Source organism: Anthonomus grandis, unplaced genomic scaffold (assembly GCF_022605725.1).
Source record: "Anthonomus grandis grandis unplaced genomic scaffold, icAntGran1.3 ctg00000658.1, whole genome shotgun sequence".
In the NCBI taxonomy this organism is placed as follows: domain Eukaryota; kingdom Metazoa; phylum Arthropoda; class Insecta; order Coleoptera; family Curculionidae; genus Anthonomus; species Anthonomus grandis.
Window position 1 is genome coordinate 4784 of NW_026088567.1, and position 15472 is coordinate 20255.

The following is a 15472-nucleotide window of genomic DNA, read 5'->3' on the forward strand; positions in this document are numbered from 1 at the left end:
TCTCACTTGTACAATTTAATCTCGTTGTCTAGGCAACCGACAACACTTCTGACGGCCATCCAAGATGGTCGCCAAAACGATTTTGTTTATAAGCAAGGATTGTTACAATTTCCTTTTATTTATTCGGTAAATTGAAAATTATAAATTATTTCTTCCAACCAATTGAGCTCATAAGAAATTAATATTTAAGTGAAATATTTTTTAAATGACCCCGGTATAAAGTTACGCATGCTTCCGTCAAATCGAAGCTCCTCCCACTTGTACAATTTAATCCTGTTGTCTAGGTAACCCACAACTAAGATGGCCGCCACGATCATGTAATAGTTAGGACCCTCCCACAATTTAACCTGACAATCTTATAGTGTGAAACCTGAAACCTTAAAGTTGTCGAACAACTATGTGCTTAGGGAAAGTATAAGTTTAAATATAATTATCGTATAATTCACGGCGGCCATTTTGGAAACCAATATCAGATTATGGGAGGAGTTTATTGTCAAGAACTTATTACATCAAAAATTCAAAATGACCGCCACGAACACGTGACAGTTAGACTCCTCCCACCGTAGTTTACAATGATAAATAAATATATAACGATACGAGGGCTATTAAAAAAAAAGCTTTCTGTAAAGTTCATTAAAAAATCATGTTTATTTGATGAATATATTGAGGATCTTGTTAGGTGGTTTTTGAGCTTTTTGGTTTTATAGGGGTCGCAGAGTTGACCACACTTGGACTATACTTGTGGATGCCAAAATGGTACTTCCTACTGAGTGTGTAGCTTGTGAGCTGTCTACTACTGTAGATTTGGACTCTAAAGTAGTAGTATCTTTCAAGTTGGTCACACTGCCTGCCTGGACTGTACTTTTAGACTCCAAGATGGTACCTTTGGAGTTATTAGACACATCTCCTACATCATTAATAGTGTTGATTAGTAATGATAGTGATAATAAGTAGTTGCAAAAGTTGTTTGCGTAGATGTCGATTGAACATGTGGTCAAATTGGTGGTCGTTTTTGTCTTTTAGAAAACGCTCGTGCCGGTTCCTTATCTTCAGGTAGTGTTGCTGGAGGCGGCGGTCTTTCGGGATACAACGGCTTTAAACATCTCTGAATAGATTTCAGAAAAACGATGTATTTATTATTATTATTATTATTATTATGTTCGATAACAAAAAAATTACCCAATGATATGCCTTATTGGTGGCATTGCAGTTGGCCAGTTTCACTTTTTTTGCCGCAGGTCCTTTTTCTCCCTTAACCATTGTCAGACATGCATCGAAAAGTGGATTGTATATGAACCAGTCGGCAAAAAGGGTCCATCTTTGGGATTTCTTCTTGGGGTGGCAATAGTTTAGTGACACGACACTGCTTGTCATGGCTTCCAAGCACATCCTTTGTCCATCCTACAAAGAGAAGAAACTATTTTCCGGAAGAAGCCAATGAGAGCCAGAAACACGTGTTGCAATCGACAATATCTGATGAAGTTTATGCAGTATTAAAGGTCCTGAAGCATTTAAAGTTAAAGATGCAAATTGCTACATTAATATTATTGGACATTTTTAAGCAGTACTAAACAGCCACTTGATATATTTTCATAATTTTATTTTTATTTTAATGTAGGGAACTTCCTGGGGATACGTTTGGGTGTAGAAACGTGGTTGTAGACTCAAAATTTGGAAAGTTAGAGTAGTTTTGGTTGAGGCATTTTTTTTTACCACACTTTCACAAATTTTAGAATTTTTACTGAAAAAGACTATTTCTTTCCCAAAAATTTCATATACGAACAATTTTTGCACCTCAAAAACTGAGTGAGTTAGAGGCAAATTTGTGATCGAATCCAAGGTATTAAGGCTATCAAATTTGAGAATTTTAAACATATGTAAGAAAACACCGAGTTTTAACTGAATTATGATTTAATAAAACGAAAAATCTTAAAATAAAACAGAACAAATTTCTCTTCAGAAATAATGCGTCGCAGACGCTGTCTAAAATTCGAATATCCCCTTTTCTTTTTAATAGCAAAAACTCTTACTTAAAACTTAAAACTAACACAGACACTCCGGATCCATAAATCGTCATCATAAAGTGTCCCATAACGTCAAATAAATAAGGCTAATGGCTCGGTTGACGATTTCATGAAGAGGGCCCTATTGAGTTTCGAATCTAGCTGGTCTGCACAATTTATATTCTTACACATACGTTACAGAATTAATAGTTTTATTCATTATACATATAACATTTTTAGGCCATAACTTAGGAACTACTTGAGATATTTTCATAATTTCTTTACCTCACTGTAAAGGTGTTTCTGAGGATGAACTTGAAAATAAAAACGTGCTTCTACAATAAACATTTGGAAAGCTAGTTTTGTTTTAGTTAAGGCTTTTTAATTGGATAATTCTGAAAAGGGTATGTAGTTAAAACAATGCATTTCTTTCCCAATAATTTGATATATGAAGGACTTTTGCACCTCAAAAATTCTATCAAGTCAAGTGAAGGTACTATAGCCGCCAAATTTGAGGTTTTAAAACACCTAAAAGAATTTATAGTGTTATTCATTATCGAACATTTTTGGCCATACCTGAGGAACCACTTAAGATATTTTCATAATTTCTTTACGTCAATAGAAAGAAAGAAAGAAAATGTGCTATATTACGTAAGAATAATCTTGTGTACAAGCATCCTACAAGCTAAAAAAACAAAACAAAAATACAATTTCAAAAATTGACAAAACAATGAACAAAATCAAACACAAGAAGACAAAACTTTTTGAACACACTTGAATTAAAGATAACTAAATAAAACAATCAATTACTAAATAAAGGTAAACTTGTTGACAAAACTAGAGAAGAAAAAAGGAAAAAAAACTTTCCAACATGTCCAAGGTTAAAAAAGTCATCCAGGTTATAATATGCCTTAGCCAATAAAAGCGACTTTAATTCTCTTTTAAATTTCTTAACATCCGATATATGTCTAACACACAGAGGAACATGATTGTAAATTTTTTTACTTATGTAAATTAATGAGTTTTTGGTAAGGGAAGACGTAGGAATAGGTAGGGGAACATCATTTACACGACGAGTCAAATGGCCAGTGTCAGAGGGTAGTTTGGGAATTTTGTGAATAAGAGCAGCTGTTTCTAAGATAAAAAGTGAAAAAAGTTAGGATTTTTTCAGAAATGAAGAGGGGTTTGCAAGAATCTCCTATGATAAACTTCTTTTTGTTAATTTTTCTTAGATTTCATACTTGTGCCCATTTAACCTAATTTAGAAGTTTTTTCCTTTTTTTTAATTTGATTTGTTTTTCTTTTATTTTGTTATAATTTGTTGGTCTGCTGTGTATTTTTGGTAAACTAATATGGAAGCTAATACGGCTAAAAATGTTAATTTTGGGCATCTAAATGTCCGATCACTGTTTACAGGCTTTGATCATTTTGTAAATTTAATTACGTTAACCAATACTGACATTATGTGTATTTCTGAAAGCTGGCTGAGCGATTCTGAGGCTGATAATTTTCTGATCCCGAACTACACATAATTTGTAAAGAATAGACGTGGTACGGGTGGGAGCGTGGCTGTCTATGTACGACAGATTTTTGAAAGCTCTTTAGTTTGTTTATTAAAGTAAATATAGGCAAAACAATTTTTCTTCTTGGAACAGTCTATAGACCACCAAGGTCAGATTTAGGGCGTTGTGTTGAATGTTTTGATGATATATTATCACATGCATGTCTATAGTATGAGAATATTATCATCTTGGGCGATGTTAATGTTAATCATTTTACAAATAATATTTTACTTGATTGTCTTACAGCTTATGATTTTACTCAGTTAATAAATATGCCTACTCGTATTGCTGCTATGGCACAAACACTCATTGATGTTATCTATTTTAATAAACCCTCAAATGTTACAAGTACAGCAGAACGCTGATCTAATTAGGGACCATCAAGCTATATTCTGTAGTATCGAGATTGCGGCAGGGAGTAGGGAGATAAAAACGAAACTCTATCGTAATTTTGAACATTTTAATAAAAATGATTTTTATAAGGACCTGAATAAAATTGTGTGGGATAATGTGTACAATGTGTGTAATAATGTGTGATATCAATAATCTAGACGAAAAAATTCAGTATCTTACTAGTAATATTTGCTCATTATTTGATAGACATGCACCCTTTACGACGTCAAAAATTTCTAAGTCGTATACCCCGTGGATAACTGCAAATGTGCAGCTTTTTATAAAAGAAAAAAATAAGGCATTGTCAAGTTTTAAAAAATCTAAAAATTTGACTGATTGGGCATATTATAGACAGATGCGTAATCTTGTGGTGGGAATGATTAGGCGAGAAAAAAGAAATTATGTGCAATTTCATCAGAACATCAGAGATAGTAAACAGTTATGGAGAGCTATTAATAATCTAAATCTAAAAAATGTCTCTAATCGTTCTATTCCTTTAAATCTCCGAGATCCAAACAAAATTAATGACTATTTTGCTTCAATTTATAGCCCGTTAGGTAGTTGCCCCGAAGAAGTTGCTAATTTTCAGAACAAACAGTTCAAACATGATCTAAATTTTTCATTTCGATTAGCCAAAGTTGAGGAAATTTCTAAAATAGTCTAAAATCAAATGCACACGGTTGTGATTCAATATCAGCGTTAATGTTGCAACACTGTATTCTAGAGCTATCTCCACATATTACGCATATTATAAACTGTTGCCTAGAAGCTGGCTATTTCCCGGGTATGTGGAAAATTTCTCTCTTAACACCTTTGGCTAAAATTAATAATCCAACTAATTTCAGCGACCTTAGACCAATTTCATTTATCCCGGTGATCGCTAAAGTTTTGGAAAAGTTTATACAGCCGCAAATTTATGACTTTCTTACTCCAATAATATTATTCCGCATAAGCAATCTGGGTTTAGAAAACAACATAGTGTAATGTAGTATGAAGTAATTTTAATATAAATAAAATCATCCGGTATATTATTAGAATTAATTAATATGCTAGGGTAATTGTTATCGTTATAGTTTTATGCAATTCTGCAAAGTAAGCAAGTGCGATGTCCGGTCAATATACGACCCATATTGTGATTAGAATAGTTCAATAAACTATGTAGAAAGGTTGAATTTTGACTATTATTAATGGCCTCTAAAAACGAACCTAAGACCTGAGTTATTACAATAGCACGACATCTGTCTTACTAAACGTTACCCAAGAGATAATTTCTGCCATGGATAAAGTTGACTCCACAGCACTTATAATGCTTGATTTTTCCAAAGCATTTGACACCTTGGATCATCATTTGCTTTTGGCAAAATTAGCTTATTATGGCTTTGATAATGTTTCCCAAATGTTTTTTAAATCCTACTTATCCAACAGAAGGCAAATGGTGGTCTTGGAAGATCAGACTTTTGCAAATATTAAATATATAACATCTGGAGTACCTCAGGGATCTGTTTTGGGACCTCTCTTATTTCTGATGTATGTTTCTAATTTGTTTAAATTTGTAAAATACTGCCAGATCCAGGGGTTCGCGGATGATGTGCAAATTTATCATTCTTTTAAAGCTGAATCTGTATTGGAGGCATCAAATAAAATAAACGACGATCGTTCTAGAATTTCCTTCTTTTTCTCTCAAAATAATTTAAAACTCAATCCTTCAAAGTGTTGTGTTATGTGCTTTACTTCTAAGAACAAAAAAATAATAGCATTTGTGGTTGTGGAAGTTTGTGGTAGTAATAAAACTAATAATCTTCAGATAGTGAAACGGTTTATTAACTAAATGATAAAATAATCGTTAGAACAAAGAAAATCTCCACATAGAGAGGAAGTAATAAAAACGTGCAAAAAGTAACCTCACAAGTAGAAAAAAAGGCGTGCCTAAAGTAAAGGAATTACACATTACACTTTCTGTCAACAGTCAAAAATAAGAGTAGATGTTCTACAAGTAGTAATGTTCTAAGGCTAAGTTCACACTAATTTTGATTGCAACATCACACCCCCACTCAATCAAAATTTTCTAGCCCCATAAAAAAAAAAAAACATTTAACAAAGCATACACTTTCTTAACTTTTCAAAAACTGCTTTGTTCAAAGGCTTTGTTAAGATATCTGCTATTTGATCACTGCTAGGAATATACCTTATTTCTAAGAAACCCTCTTTGATTTTGTCTTTAACAAAATGGTATTTAATATCCAAGTGCTTAATTCTTTTAAGCTGCTCATGAGAATTACAGGATCGTATAGCAGACTGATTATCCTCATAGACAATTACTTTTAATTCTTTAACAAATCTTAACTCAATAAGTAAGTATCTAAGCCAACAAACTTCACTGGTACATGCACTTAGAGCTATAATCTCTGCTTCAGCAGTTGAGATGGCCACAGTACTCTGCTTTCTTGAATTCCAAGAGACAACATTCCCATAAACATAAATGAGAAAACCACTAGTTGACTTTCTATCTGTAGTGTCGCCACCCCAATCTGCATCTGCATAAGCTGTAATAATATCTTGACAAGTATTTTTAAACACAAGCTTCAAATGTAAAGTCCCTTTTATATATCTTAGAACCCTCTTAAGTGAAGTTAACAAGTTACCAGTAGCACAATTTTGATACCTGGATAGTAAGCTAATACTAGAACACAAGTCTGGCCTAGTACCCAACATTGCATACATTATACATCCTATAATTTGTCTGCACTTATTTTCTATTTCATAACTTTCTGACCTATCACATTTTAAACTCTCATAATTAAAGTTATTGTCCATAGGGGTACTAACAGGCTTAGACTCTAACATACCAAATTTGGCTAAAACATTTTCCAAATATTGTCGTTGGCTAAGTACAATCGTTTTATTCTTTAAATCCTGTTCAACAGAAATACCAAGAAAATAACTAAGCCAACCCAGGTCTTTCATCTTAAAATTTAAGTCTAAATTCATCTTTAAATTTTTAATTTCCTTTTCAGATGATCCAGATATCAAAATATCATCGACAAAAATTATGACATAAATTGTAACATTATTACAAATTTTCACATACAAACAGTTGTCATATTTGTTTTTATAAAACCCTTCATTTTTCATGAAATTATCAAACTTCTGATACCAACATAATGGCGCCTTTTTTAACCCATATATTGCCTTATTTAATTTGCAAACCATATTTTCCATGTTACAACCCTTAGGCAAAAACATATACAAATCTTCTTTTAGGTCGCCATGCAAAAAAGCGTTACAAACATCCATTTGATATACAACCCAATTTTTCTGCACACACAAAGACAATATTATCCTAACAGTGGTTAACCTAACTACTGGACTATAAACATCCTCGAGAATATTTTGTTTAAACCCCCTGGCAACTAAACGACACTTAAACTTATTAATATTGCCATCCTTGTCTTTTTTTATTTTGAAAACCCATTTGCTATCAATGATTTCACCTTTTTTAGGCTTCTCGACCAACTGCCAAGTGTTGTTTTCTTTCAAGGCACTCAATTCCTCATCAATAGCTGCTTTCCACATGCTAGCATATTTACTATTCATTGCCTCTTCATAGCTAGTTGGTTCCTCGTCCAAACTGAAAAAACTTAAGTCATAGTCATGGTGTAGGTTTTTGGGTACCTTTAAGACTCTAGAAGGTCTTAATCTTTGGTCTCTATCTCTCACTGGGTTCATCTCTATATCTTGGTCTGGATTGTCTTCATCTTCTGAACTAAATGTTGGCTCCTCAGGATCCTCTGGTGGTTGTATATCTGGTGGCTCCTCTACCAAAATGTCAGTTTTTTGTTCAACAGTGCTTTCTGCAAGTTCTGGGTAATTCTCTAGACTAAGGGAGACAACATTTTCTACTAGATTTTCTGATACATCAAAAGTAATTTCCCTCTCAATAGCCACTGTATTGCTTTCCCTATAATAAACCCTGTACCCTTTAACATTGTTTGAGTAGCCAACAAACATTCCACATTTACTTTTCATGTCTAACTTTCTTCTCTTTTCCTGAGGTATGTAAGCCCACACTTTACTACCAAAAATACCCTTTATCATACTTAAATCAAAAGATCTTTTAAAAAGTAACTCATAGGGTGTTTTTCCGTCAACCGAACTCATACCAGTCCTATTTAATAAAAACACAGCAGTATTTGCTGCCTCAGCCCAAAAAGATTTAGATAGCTTACATTCTGCTAACATGGCCCTAACAGACTCTATTATGGTCCTAAATTCCCTTTCTGCCCTACTGTTCTGTTGAGGGGTATAAGGAACAGTCAACTCATGTTTTATGCCTTTCTTTTTAAACAACCCATTCAAAGCAGAATTCAAAAATTCCCTACCATTATCACTCCGGACAATCTTAACCTTTTTGTTACTCTGATTCTCAAAATATACAAGAAAATCCTTGAAGATTTCATACACATCAGATTTATTTTTCAAAAAATAAACAAATCTATAACCACTATAGTCATCTTTCAATAAAAACAGATAGAGAGAATTGTTTAATGAGGGCTCCTCCATTGGCCCACACAGATCTATGTGTATTAAATCTCCTGGCTCGGTAGCTCTATTATTATTTACCCTAAAAGGTTCTCTACAATATTTTGCTTGCACACAAGAACTACAAAAATTCTCAGATGGTTTTACCTCAATACCATTAGAATTTAAAACATTACTTACATAGCGAAAGTTTTGATGCCCCAATGCTTTATGCCACCATTTAATGTCCCTCTGGTTGTTAACAAAATAACAATTTTCATTATTAATACCTAACTTCGGACATTGCTCTGTGTGTTCAGAAAAACTGGGCAGCTTAAATACCATTTTAAAAAGTTTACCTGACCTAATGGCTACCCCTACAGTAATACTGTTTTCAGTAACAAATTTTGCCTCTTTGGCATCAGAAATTAAAGATAAACCTCTATCTAGAGCTTTCCCTTGTGAAAACAAATTAACTTTAAGTTTGGGTACATAAAGAACATCACACAATGTCACAGAGTGAAAATTGTTACCATTATAAGCATTGATACAAATTTTACCTTGTCCTTCCGCTAGTAGAGTTGTCCCATCACCAATTTTTATATACCTGGCAGCCTCAAGTTTTGCATAACTACAAAACAACTCCATGTCCTTGCACATATGCTGTGATGCGCCACTGTCCATGAACCATTCGACATCTACTTGGGATTGTACCATACTGGACACTGTAATGAGGGCGTAGTTCCCATTTCCTCTTGATGACCCCTCGGATGACCCATTTCTGTCTCTGTTATCCTTATTTTTCTTGGCAAAACAGTCCTTGATTAAGTGTCCCCTTCTTTTGCAGTAGCTGCACTCTACATTCCTGCATTCCCGCTTGAAATGACCAGGCTTTCCACAAGAAAAACATTTTTTCATGTTTTTGTTTACATTTTTGTCACCATTTGACACTTGACGCTGATGTGGGTTTGACCTCTGTGCAAGAGATTGACATGAAAGAAGTGCAACAGACTCCTCTTCATGTTTTTCGAGCCTCTCTTCTTCAATTAACAAACGAGCAGTCAAATTGTTCAAGGTTTGATTCTCCAGGGCAACACTTTCCCAGGCAGACCTAAAATGGCAAAACTTCTCGGGCAGAGACATAATAATTTTGGTCATTACCATTTTCTCTGGTATGTCCTCCCCCATCTGTATCAGCTTAGCCCTGATATTGCTAATTTTACTCACAAAGCCATTCACATTCTCATTTTGAAACCTTGCATTATAGAATTGCTCATTTAAAAGGTGTGCACTAACCTCAGATTTTCTCTCGAAAATGCTCTCCAATTTATCCCACATATTCTTGGCTGTTTCACACTGCATGACATGAGAAATTATATTATCCTCCATCCTAGTGACAAGCGATTCTTGGGCGCGTGCATCTTTGACTTTCCACTTCGCAATTTTCTCATTATCCTCGGTAGGCCTCTGTTCAATTCCAACAGTAATGTCATACAGACCTTTTGCCATCAGTACTACCTTGATCTGGAACCGCCAAACATTCCAGTTTGTGCCATTTAATTTCATAACAGTGGTGGCCTCCATTTTCTTTGTCTTCAGTTTTCACTATGGTTTGGAACACACACAAAATCCTTCAGATTACTACCACAATATAATGCCTGGGCCCATAACCTGTGGTTGTGGAAGTTTGTGGTAGTAATAAAACTAATAATCTTCAGATAGTGAAACGGTTTATTAACTAAATGATAAAATAATCGTTAGAACAAAGAAAATCTCCACATAGAGAGGAAGTAATAAAAACGTGCAAAAAGTAACCTCACAAGTAGAAAAAAAGGCGTGCCTAAAGTAAAGGAATTACACATTACACTTTCTGTCAACAGTCAAAAATAAGAGTAGATGTTCTACAAGTAGTAATGTTCTAAGGCTAAGTTCACACTAATTTTGATTGCAACATCACAGCATTGGACGGTTTAAAGCTTTTTGTGGGAGGTAATCAGCTAAGTATGGTTAAATGTGCAAAAAATCTTGGATTGCTTTTGGATGATGAATTGCGCTTTAAGTTACACGTTTCTAATGTTATTAAAAAGTCATACTATTCTTTAAAGCCATTGTATGCAAACAGAAATATAATTAATTTTAAGGTAAGGAAAAAACTGTGTGAGTCTTTAGTATTACCTATCATGAATTACTGCAATATTGTTTATTTTCCATGTTTAGACAAAATCACTGCGTACCGTTTGCAAAAGCTGCAAAATCAATGCTGCAGATTTATTTATGGACCGAGAAAGTATGATAGAGTCTCTGCAAGGCTATGTGAACTTAGTTGGCTGCGCGTGGAAAATCTATTCTCTTTGCAAATGGCGGTTTTTGTGCATAGACTGCTAGCGTCGTCTACTCCTCCCTACCTCCGCAAAAAACTTACTTTTCGGAAAAATTTACATGAAGCAAATTTGAGATTTATAAATAAGTTGTCAATTCCTAGATATCGAACAGCCTTCTTTCGTCGTAGTTTTCTGTATAATGCTGTGGCAATCTACAATGACCTTGTTCCGAATCCTATAAAAGAAATGTCAGTAGCTGGTTTCAAGAAAAAAAGCTGCATTTTTTAACAAAACAGAATAGCTAAATTGTCAGTAGGTATTTCTTATTTTATATTTTTTTGATTTTTATGGACCAATGGGTGTATATCTGTTTATTTTTATATTAATATTAGTGTTATCATTACAAATGTTAATTTTTTGCTTTCTGTTATGCTATCTAAAATAATTTTGGGTGAAGTAATTTTAGGTTAGAAAGTTGTCCCCCTTGACAAACCTTTTGACGTATTTCGGCGTTTTTTTTTTAAACAGTGGTTTTCGATAAATCCGTGGAAAGTTTTCAAATGAATACCCTGTATAAAAAAAATAGTATGTTTGGCAGGCTTATCTCAAAATTCGTATTTTTTGAGATACGCCCCTTCGACTTAATAGAGACGAACTCAGAAATTACTTAAGTGTTCCTATATTTCTTTGACCCCTTTTTACTTATTAGAGTTATTCTTACTTATTAACTAATATACTGACCCTTACGATGGCTCTTCTCGGTTTAGAAATCTGCTGCGTCTTCTTATCGTAACTAAACAGTTGCTGAGGGGCATAATAATTGAGACATTCGGTGGCCCACAAATTAGTTTGGGCCATCAGGGGACTGATTTCGGTGACATCGGCCTGATAATCGTCCAAACAATAACTGAACGACGATTTACTTGAATAACTTTGGAGGTTCTGATAACTAAAAGGATTATGTAACCAGTTAAATTGTCTCCCTATGTTTTTTTTTATATACATTAATTACATGCAATATTTAGGTGGTTCCTTTAGGAGATTTTCCGCTGGAAAATAGATGTCTGTGTACGGTATGGCCATTCTTCTACCTTGGCCTCCTCGGTGGCTTAAAATTATATTGAGAAATTTTGTTAGGAAACTTATAGTCCTTTGGTAATAAAGATTTAACCTTATAGTATTTACGAACTCATGCCATTTTTTTATTGAAATATATTTTTTTTTAAGATAGGGGGAATTGATTGACAGTCCAGGATTATTTTTAACTTATAGACAAACTCCGAAATTTCATTATAAATATAACGACGCTATAAAATTGGTAAATATGGTAAAATGCTGATAGGTCTAAATATCTTTACAATCTTAAGGAGGTGGCATTTTAGGGAAGGGAACAAACTTGCTTGCATTCACTTGCAAAAAGGTTTCAGGCAGATTCAGCGGATCTTCAATAGAAATTCCATCGATTCCTACCGCATTATTTAATAAGTTAATATGTATAGCTTTCTTTTCTTGTATTTATATTTTTTTATTAGTTAGTTAAGTTTCTCATTAGATGTTAATTTTTTAATTTTTTGTTTGAAAAAAATATATATAAAAGTGTTCTGCATTAACTAAATTATCAGGCAAATAGCTGTTTTTTTAGCAATATTCCAAATTTCTTTTTCTTTTTTTTTAATAACAATTATTGTCGAAAGTAAGCTAATGTTTTCCCTATACAGGGTGTTGTTGCAAAAAATAGACGGAGATATTTTAATGGGTGATTCCTTGTAAAAAAATATTTACTTGATTCTTTTGAAATTTGCCAGTATTACTTGTTGTATTAAGAGGCTAATTTAGCCCTAATTAAATTAAAATTATAAGGTCCAGTGGCGTCCCGGAGAGCATTTTATCAAATATTATTGGCAAAAAAATGTACAACGCCACTTCCTTTCTTTTAACTTCAATATTTGCTGTTTGATTAAACATTTAAAAGTACAACTTTTTCGCCTTTTGTATATTTTTCGTATCTCACTTCGTTTCCGACAAAAAAAATAAATACCGTTTTATTGCATGCCACTGGACAAAATTGGTTTATTAATTTTTGGTAAAAAAATCACAGGTGCCTTGGAAAACAAAAAATCATTTCTGCATAGAGGTTGGACATTGACAAGTGTCAGTTCTCCTAGAAAAATAATTAATATTAATAAAAAATTAATATTTTAGAAAAAAATTTATCACCCTGTATCTTACAAACTGTGCATTTCCCCTGTTTATAGAAACTTTTTCTCATATTTTTTTACAAGGAATCACCCATTGAAATATCTCCGTTTATTTTTCGAACACCCTGTATGAGTAGGTTCGTTAATTATTTGAGCAAGATTAAAAATATCCATAAGTGATTCTAAACGTTACGTTCTTAACTTAGTTATAGGAACATGATAACTCGTTAGAAAGGGTGTTCACTAATTTTGACCAACCCTGTATAGCGTAGAACAAATTTTTATAGTGAAGAGTAATGTACAATACTTCCGTAAATTACGCTCATAATTTCAACTTTCTGCTCATTCCAATGTCGTAGTAATAAAAATTTATTTGGAGCTAAGGTTTTGGCCAAAAAATAAAGAAAATAATTAATTTCTCGAAAACCACTAAAAATAGCTATAGGAACACTTTTTGGTATAAGCGTGAATGCTGCATCGCTAAAACCCATGATGCCAAATTTTTTAAAAAAATCTATTTTCCGTTCTCCGTAAAACTCTGAGGTACCATTAATCACCCTGTATGTTCATAAAAAACTGGCATATTAAAAAGGTTCTATCTTTAATATTATAAGGGGTACGTACTAAGTCCAAAAGTTAATCGTTATGGCTAAAAGGACCCCCATTGCCGCGGTTAGCAGGATAATTATTAATTGGAAACCAACAAACAGCAGACCCAATCCGGAGGTTCTAACTCTAATCATTTTTGGGTCTCGGCCGGTTCGGTCCTCCTTACAGACGAAATAGTCGGGACAATCGTCAAATTTCATCACACTTAACTCATAATCTGAAACAACACAAAAATTCAAAAAAGCTCATTCTATGGACGGTTTTATGTAAAACAGTAATAACCCAAAAAAAAATTAGTTTTGTGCACCCTCATATAGTAAAAGAAGCAACTTTTTATACAAATTTGAGTTACTTGTTATTTTTTGCAGCTAAAGTGCCTTCTATAAGGATCACATTAACTAACAAAAGCATATACAATATTTCGTATTACAATAAATTAAACTCCTCAAAATCATTTCTAAAGGCACTAAATGGCTTCATCTCAATCAAGAGTTGATCGACGAATTATTTTTTGTAACGTTTTTTAAATAATTTAAATTTTAAAATAGTGTAAAAATCGACGTGTTCAAGGCAGAACGGCACAAGCGCCAAAAATTCAATAATCGGTTATTTACATCAAATTAAAGCGGCTTTTATTCCGGATCTAATAACGTTTGAGACTTATGCCACAAAAAATCCGTTTGGTTGTGAAATGCTTTTAAAATTTGCACAAACGCCAAGAGTTCCCCCCCCACCCACTTTTGTTTGGCATAAGCGCCAGACGGTCATAAGCTTTACACAGGTGCCTGCGTGCTTGTTTATCGGTAGTTTTTGTGAGCTAAAGCAAAGTTTACTGAATAAAATACTTATTTCGTATTTTATTCAGTAAACTTTGGCTAAAGGTAGATTTAAATTGTTTTTTAAACAAAAGGATTGGACAGACTAGTAGATAAATCTAATTATAATAACAATTATATCTGCCTAATCACTCAAATCTGATTTTAAAAATGTGGCGTTTATGCCAATTTGCATGCAGTACTTTTTGTTTGGCACAAGCGACATTACACCTATGCTATTCAATGCAAATGATTTAATGCTTTTTTTCGCCTTAAAAGGTTTTGCCCTAGAAGTTTTCGGTATTTAATGTATATAAATTACCAAAAAGATTAATTTTTAACTAATGGTGTATTAGTTTCTTGCTACAATCATGTAATATTGTGTGTTTTATAAATAGCGCTTATGCCTTTTATGCTATACTATCGATTTTTTTTGTTAATTTTTAGAAATGTATCATTCAAGAACACAAAAGCTTTTAAAACTTGCAAAAAACAATAAAGAAGATGATCCTGATGCTAGTTGCCAAATGTCGTCAAATGTTGAATTGGATAATAGCATGCTGGTAGAGGTCCTCGATGAAGTTTGTCCCCTCGACGCAGCTTTGAAAGAGGATGTAATAATTTTGGAAAACACCAATGAAATTATAAATAGTTTGGGACTAAGCCCAAAAGTTATTGTGGAAAAAAATGCCAGCCGGAAACTAGTTATCAAATTCCTTCTGAAATGATATTTCATAACGAGTTTGATATCTTGGACTTTCCATTAGACTTTCTTACTGTTGATAAAAGTTTAAGTGATACTATACCTAGTATAAACAGTTTAAGCAATATTAAATAAATAAAATAAATAAATAAATAAGGTCTTTAATAAGTCAAACAAAGTTACAAAATTTATTTTTTTTTTTTAACAAATAATAATATACAAAATAATGTAATTTAATGTAATTTAAATGGTACAGGAATGGCGAAGTCTAGCAAATAAATGCTATTCTACTTAACCATGTGCATGTACCTATGCTTACTAAAAGTAAGAGAAGAAAAAAAGAGAATCAA

General features: G+C 33.1%; 1 protein-coding gene across 1 annotated transcript in view; it reads right to left on the reverse strand.

Annotated features, from left to right (window-relative positions):
- Window positions 1–689: 689 nt before the first annotated feature.
- The window catches only part of LOC126749748 (uncharacterized), a 32985-nt gene continuing 18202 nt past the window's right edge, over window positions 690–15472 (reverse strand). The window contains exons 2-5 of the mRNA XM_050459445.1: window positions 13620–13821; window positions 11539–11746; window positions 1180–1401; window positions 690–1105 (exon numbers count right to left, since the gene is read on the reverse strand). Coding sequence (XP_050315402.1) covers window positions 995–1105; window positions 1180–1401; window positions 11539–11746; window positions 13620–13821 — 743 coding nt within the window. The 3' untranslated portion in view covers window positions 690–994. The remainder of the gene's footprint in view (window positions 1106–1179; window positions 1402–11538; window positions 11747–13619; window positions 13822–15472) is intronic.